At 58.5% G+C, this 6,849-nt stretch overlaps 1 protein-coding gene across 8 annotated transcripts in view; it reads left to right on the top strand.

Moving 5' to 3' along the window:
* Window positions 1–960: 960 nt before the first annotated feature.
* KCNMA1 (potassium calcium-activated channel subfamily M alpha 1) overlaps window positions 961–6,849 on the top strand; it is a 725,872-nt gene continuing 719,983 nt past the window's right edge. For all 8 annotated transcript variants that reach the window (XM_059397886.1, XM_059397885.1, XM_059397883.1 and 5 more), the window contains exon 1: window positions 961–1,619. In XM_059397886.1, coding sequence (XP_059253869.1) covers window positions 1,236–1,619 — 384 coding nt within the window. In that variant the 5' untranslated portion in view covers window positions 961–1,235. The remainder of the gene's footprint in view (window positions 1,620–6,849) is intronic.

Raw genomic sequence — 6,849 nt, 5'->3', positions numbered from 1 at the left:
GAGAGAACTAGAGGCCAGAGGGGGTCGAACTAGGGTGTATATCCAGAAGGGTCCTCCTCACTCCCAAAGCCCGAGAATTTGGGGAGTGTCCGGCTTGTGGTGTCGATAGCTCCTTCCCTCCCCACCGGGGGATCCTTTGGCAAAAACCGCCGGCCATAGGTGCCCAACCGTCCTCTTCGGGTCCCCCCGGGTTGCTCGGCTGGGGGCGCAGCACCTTGGAGAGAGGCGCCCGATCCCGAGTCTTGATTCGGGGCGCTCTACCTTGCGTTGTGGGGCTCAGGGGCTCGTGCCAGGGGGCCGCGGAGGGGTCAGTCTGCCCCCGGTCCAGCTCCGAGCCGAGGCGTGCCGGCGGTGCAAGCCTCCTCCCCTCTCGCCTCAGGCGGCCTGAGCCCGCGCCCGCTCCAGTTGCTGCAGCTGCCGCTGCTGGCGGCTGCGGGGAGCGCGGGGAGCGCGCCGAAGAGGCTCGGGCGGCGAGGACGGGGACGAGGAGGAGCCGGAGGAGGCGAGGAGGAAGAACGAGCGGAGGCCGAGGAGGCTCAGCGGCGTGGCGACGCGGCTCAGGGATCCCGGGGGGCATGGGCTAGCGGCCGGGGCGGCCCGGCAGCCGGACGCCGCGGACCTTCCGTGGCCCGACGCGTGCAGGGGCGGCGAGCCGGAGCCGAGCGCAGCCGGGTACGGCTGGCTGACGCGGGGGCGTCCCGGAGGAGGGGGCTGATTACCCATTATTAACTAGTTGCCGCCTAATAAGCCAGGAGCGGCGGGTGAGCGGCGCCGGCTGCGCGCGGGGAGGGTCCCGGTCCGGAGCGCAGTGCACTCGCGTGGCGCACGGCGGGCCGGCGCGTGGAGCCGGGGCGGGCCCGGGGGCGGCGCAGACCCCGGGCGCGGGCGGCCCGCGGCGCCCCCTGGCTCTCTGCGCTCGGGGCCGGCGTAGCCCCGGGCGAGCGGGGCGCGGGCCGGGGCGGGGAGCTGCCCGCGCGCTCCATCCCCTCCCCCCCGGCAGGCGGCCGGGGGGAGGGCGGGCGGCGGCGGCCCGCCGTATATATCTCGGCGCACCCCGCCAGGTCGCGCACAGCGCCCCGAGCCCAGGCGCCTCCCCGCCCCCTCTCCGCGCTCCGCGGCGGCGGCGGCGGCGGCGGCAGCAGTAGCAGCAATATGGCTGTTGATGGGTGTTCGGGGTGGCGCTGGCGGCGGGAGGAGCTCCCCCGAGCCCCTGCGCCGGCTGCCCGTTGCTAGCTATGGCAAATGGTGGCGGCGGCGGCGGCGGCAGCAGCAGCAGCGGCGGCGGCGGCGGCGGCGGAGGCAGCAGTCTTAGAATGAGTAGCAATATCCACGCGAACCATCTCAGCCTAGACGCGTCCTCCTCCTCCTCCTCCTCTTCCTCCTCCTCTTCTTCCTCCTCCTCCTCTTCCTCCTCGTCCTCGGTCCACGAGCCCAAGATGGATGCGCTCATCATCCCGGTGACCATGGAGGTGCCGTGCGACAGCCGGGGCCAGCGCATGTGGTGGGCTTTCCTGGCCTCCTCCATGGTGACTTTCTTCGGGGGCCTCTTCATCATCTTGCTCTGGCGGACGCTCAAGTACCTGTGGACCGTTTGCTGCCACTGCGGGGGCAAGACGAAGGTAACGCGCGCCCCGGGCGCCCGCCCCCTGCGCCAGCCCACCTCCTCGCTCCTCACCGCGCCGTGCCGCCTTCCATCCCTGCCTGCCTTCCCCGCGCCGCCTGCCCTTCCCTCCGCTCTCCCCGCGCCCCGCTTGGCGCGGCGGGCGGCGCGCCGGGGCTGAGGAGTGGCCCCCGACCGGTGCGCTCCGGGACGCGGACGCCCAGTCCCGTCCCCTTGTTTACGGCGGGGTTGCGGGCGGCTGCGGTTGGGGCCGGGCGGGGGTGGGGGAGAACGCGCGCCGCTCGGGGGCCGGGATGCGGGGTAAGGAGAGCGGAGCACGCGGGGCCCGAGGCCGCGGGGGCGCCACCCGGTGCGTGTGCCGCCCGCCTCGCCCGTCGCGGCCGGGCTCCTGGTGGTGGGAGAGGGGGGAGCACGTCGGCCCGCACTCCAGAAACCTGTTGGGGAGACGAGTTCGTGGAGTCGGTCGGCAGGGGAAACCCTTAGGGCAGGGGAGAAAATTTTTTGGACTGGGAAATCCCGGGGGAGGAACCTGGCCAGAGGAAGTGTGGGGACCTCGGGGACAGCGAGGAAAAGTTGGGGAGCTGCATCCCAGTTTTGGAGGCAACCCACGGAGGTTGCCACTTTAGGAATGTGGCGAGGTCGCACATCTGATGTCACCTTCCTCCCCATCCCTTAGATATTCTCGTGGAACATACCCCGCCCCAAGTTCTTCAGCCTCTGTATTCTCGCCCCCACGCCACCTTCCCTAGGTCCCCGGAAATGCCGCCGGCGGCGGGGAGCTGGAGCAAGGAGGTCCGCGCGAGAGCCTCCGAGGCCGCGGTTTCGCGCGGAGCCTCCTCCCCGGCGCTTTTGAGGTGGCTGGATGTCGGCTTAAGCTATTCCTGGCGCAGAGACGCCCACCACCACCGAGGCTCACTACACCTTAAGTATGGTTGCTAGGCTGACTGCCTGGTCTGTCGCCGTGTCCCTAGAGATGTCCTCCCCTCCCACCCCCCCTCCGCGCACTGGCTGAAGGTGAGGGGCCGGGGCAGTTTTTCACAGAAAACTGCAGAATGGAAAAGAAAGAACTGGAAAAAAGAGGGACCGAGCTGCATTGTGTTTGAGTAAGGGGACTTCACGGCGCCAACATTTTCGGAGGGAGGGGAGATCAAAGGGAATAGGGGACCCGTTCAAGGTAGAGGCAGGTCTGGGTCGCACACCTTCTAGTAAAGTTAATGCCAGGACCCCTCAAACTTCCACAGGGCTCCGCAACTTGTAGCAGCCTCCTTAGTTGCTATGGGAAGTAGGGAAGCCAGGGGCTGTGGGTGAAGGACAAGGAGGAACCCAGGCTCTCTCTCTCCTGATCATTAATTATACACCGCGCTGGGTGCTGGAGCTCAGCTGTGTTTTGTGGCAGCACATTTGTGTTTTGGAAAATACTGGTGTGTTGGAAATAAGGGAGAAAAATAAAAGCCATCTCTCTCTTCCTCCTCCTCCCACTTCTCCGGAGGCTTCCAGATGTTGGCCAGGCAGCTTTGGAGTTCCCTCCTCCACACAGAGGTCTCTCCTTACTTGTCCAGGTGGGAAACCGCCCACCTTCCAGAGACGCAAACAGGCTAAGCAGACTCCGAACCATGAGACCCCGAGACCATGCTTCTTGCCTTAGCCTTCCTCTTAACTCCTCGTTGGTAGACATGTTCTCTCATGTCCTCCTCTCACGGTCTTCAGTCCTGGAGTTGTTTGCTTTTTTCCTTTACTGAGAGTCTGTGTCTGGCCTTAGGGGAGGGATAGCTCCTGGTCGTGGGCATCTAAAACGTTCAAAACCACGGAGTGGTTTGGGAGCAGTTTTTTAACAACCTCCTCCTCCTTAAGGAATTGGGCATTCTCGATCAGAACGAAGACTTTTTCAATGAGTCAAAATAAGTTGCGGTGTTTTTGTGATTGTGGGGTTTTAAACACGGCTTCCATGCCCTTTTACCCTAGGGGTCCATGGATGTCACGGCAATCCCGGGGAGGAAATGTTGATGGGACTGTTCACACACAGAGTCTCTTTCATAAGTGATGACCAAGCATAACTTGTGTCAATCGTCTCAAGAAAAGAGATTTTTGGCAATGATCATTAGAAAAAGCGATCCCTGTCTACTAGGCTATACTTTGTAGCTCTGAGACTGGCTGACTTGACATAACTGGAAGTTTCTACAAAAAATCAGCTTGGGATGAGAGATGCTTGCAGTTGGTTGGGAGCTTATGAGGCGAGTGGAGGACCGAGGTCAGGTCACTTTTAATACCATTAGCGTGCACTTTAAAACACGCCCAGAATCTCTTAACAACTGCACGTTGATTTGGTCGCTTGAACCATGCGTAGCCAGCTCCTTAATAGTAACTTAGGCCTTTTCAGAGCTTTTCTTTCTACCCCCGAGGGCTGTATTTTTACTGCCATCATGGTTTTTTGTTCTTCATTCTTTTGACTTTTCAAGTATTTGATAGTTGTCGAAGTGTGGTACAGAAGAATACATCTGGCCTAAGCTTGGAATAATGATTTTAGTGCTAGCTAAGCTTCCCAAGCAAATCGAGACTGCTTATGCACAGAAGTCTGTCGGCCCTCAGCTGTGCTCGTCCTCACCCTCATTCAGTCCTGAGATGGTTTGACCAGGAGCTGGGGTCCCTCGGAGGGCAGGTGTCTAGCATCTGAAATTCCATGGGAGGTCAGTCTCCACAGGGTGTCCTGACATCACAAGTGTTTGGCCTCTGGGAGAGCACCATCTTTTTTGATCAAAGGAAGCCAGGACGATGGGCGTGTCTCATGGGGCTTCTCATCTGATTCACACCTTTGGCCTCTGAATCTCCAGTGGGGAGTGACTTTACTGTTTTGAAAAGAATGGTATGTGGACTTTTTTTGGAGGGGGACTGAGAGCACTAATCACATATTCCCCTGTTGGGAACTTGGGCACAATCATCCAGAACTGTGTTCTTTGCCGTCCTTTTTCACATTATTGTTTTTCTCTGTTGGGTTTCATCAGAGGTCTGTGCTCACGAGGCTGTGACGTTTTGAGACTGTAGTGAACAGTGAGCAGCCTAGGCAGCCTGGAGAGGGCCGTGACCTTGAAGAAGTCATTTAACATCGCTGGGCTCTTTTTCCTTGTGTTTCAGATGTGGAGATTAAATTCTGCAGCTTCTGATGCCCCTTCCTGCTCTGTGATTCAGTGTCAGTGCTTGGAAGGAGTTGAGAAACTATGGGAAAAGTTTCTAGCCCAGAATGTGTTTTTCAGCTTTTCTGGCACATTCTTTAGGAATTCAGCCTTGGAGTGCCTCTGCGTCTTGATTCCCGCCTTCTCCTCTTCCAGCACATGGTCTGCTTCTCTTCAGATTAGTCTGGGGAAACCGAGGCCAGCTTTCTGAGGGAGCTGTGGCTTCCTCTGGGGAACTTGAACGTGGCCAGAACTAGGATTACACCCGCTCTCAGTCTGAGCTGTCCTCCCTGTAGAAGTTTGGGCTTAATCAAGCCCGGTGTGCATGTAATGAATTATTGAGGTGTCGTCTCCATGGCCGTGTCTGAGAAAACAACACGTTTTCTCTGTCAGGTTCATGACTAATATAAATATCAGATCCCATTATGGCTTGGTAACTCCCCAGGGTCTGGTCCAACGTATCCAATCAGGGCTGGAGCTCCAGTGCCTCAGAATTCTTGAGTCCAGATTGGCCCTGCTGCCTCACCTCGACTTGGAGATTGCCGGCAACTGGACGACCTTCAGCTAATTCTCTCTGGTTAGATCACTTAGTGTGGCCTTGGAGAAGCTCTCCGGTCCCAGTCACAGGGGAGTTCCCACTGACCTTTCCTTGAGCAGAGGGTGTTTGCTTCCCATTCCTGGCTCTCTCTGTGGAAATGCATACTCTGTGAGGGACTGGGCAGTCGGACCCAAGTGCGGATCCGGGATCTCACACTTATGACCAGGGCGTCTTTAGCTGGCAGCCATCTGGAGCCTTGATTTCTTCATGTGTAGAAGGAGCATAATGGTGCGTCCTTGGTAGGATGCTTATGACGAGTAACAACCGTGGATATAGAGTGCCCAGCTGGTGCCTGGCACTGAGCAGGCTCCCTGTAACTAGCTCCATGGAGCGGTCAGTTTGTTTTCTCCTCGATTCCTTCAACGATTTTGGCCCCGGGGCGCACAGACTGCAGCACATAGAACTTTTTTCCTGGCCCAGAAGGAACCTCTAGACTCTGAAGTCCGCTGTCTGTGGGTCCAACAACCACTTCAGGTCAGACTGAGATTTGGGCTCATGGCTCTCGGCCGTTGCAGGCTGCCGGGTGGGGCGGGGCAGCCAGTGAGGGCTCCTGTGTTTTGACGGCGGCTGTTTGGATGGTGGGGACCTCAGTGGCCTGGTGTCGACTATATTTACCCCCTGGGTCTAGGAGTGGTAGACCTAGATCATGTGAGCTGTTTGGTAGATGGGCAGGGCTGGCCAATGTCACACCATTAAGGGACCACATCCATCCCTGTTACCCCAGTCCGGAGCTCACAGACCTGTTCCCCTGATGATGTCACCATTCCCTGATGATGTCTGATGATATCACCATTCCCTGATAATGTCCGATGATGTCACCATTCCCTGGCCAGGGTTCTCCGTACCCGCACCAGCTTTCCTCAGAACAGGGTTTCCCAAAGTGTGTTCAGGGCAGTACTTGCCTTTACCTTGTGAAAAACGATGCGAGTCATGGCACACCTGAGCAGCCCCTGGGAGAGTCACATCACAGGCTCGGAGAAGTCCTGTGGTAGAGAAATTGGTTAAGCTGAGCTTAACTGTGCTCCCTCTGAGCTGACTTGCCCAGCCATCAAGCTCGCTGTGGCACACCCAAGAGTCAGCCTATGACCTTGGGCAAAGACTTTGCTGCTTTGTGCCTCCGTTTCCGCAGCTGCAAATTGGGGGTTGTCACAGAGCACAGCCCTGTGGGGTAGGTACTCTATCCAGCCCTATTCTATAGACTTTCCTAGGAGGACACTGGTGCCCTGAAGCCTTGGACTGACTCTGTTTCCAAGTGTGCTGGGGACGTAACCCAGCGTGCATCAAAGGAAAGGAAGAGCTGCCCTATCATTTGGCGTGGGGCAGAAAGAATTCCAAAGCCAAGACCAAGTGGACCTCTGTTTGCCTTGCTACTGTTCTTCCTGGATGGGACATTCATTGGGTACCTGGTAGTGGGGAGTAAGTGCTTGCTTTGGGTCTCTCTCTCTGTCTCACTAGGGCAAGAG

Source organism: Mustela nigripes, chromosome 4 (assembly GCF_022355385.1).
Source record: "Mustela nigripes isolate SB6536 chromosome 4, MUSNIG.SB6536, whole genome shotgun sequence".
Taxonomy (NCBI): Eukaryota; Metazoa; Chordata; class Mammalia; order Carnivora; family Mustelidae; genus Mustela; species Mustela nigripes.
The sequence above is the reverse complement of the archived record's forward strand: the minus strand, read 5'-3'. Positions and strand labels throughout refer to the sequence as shown.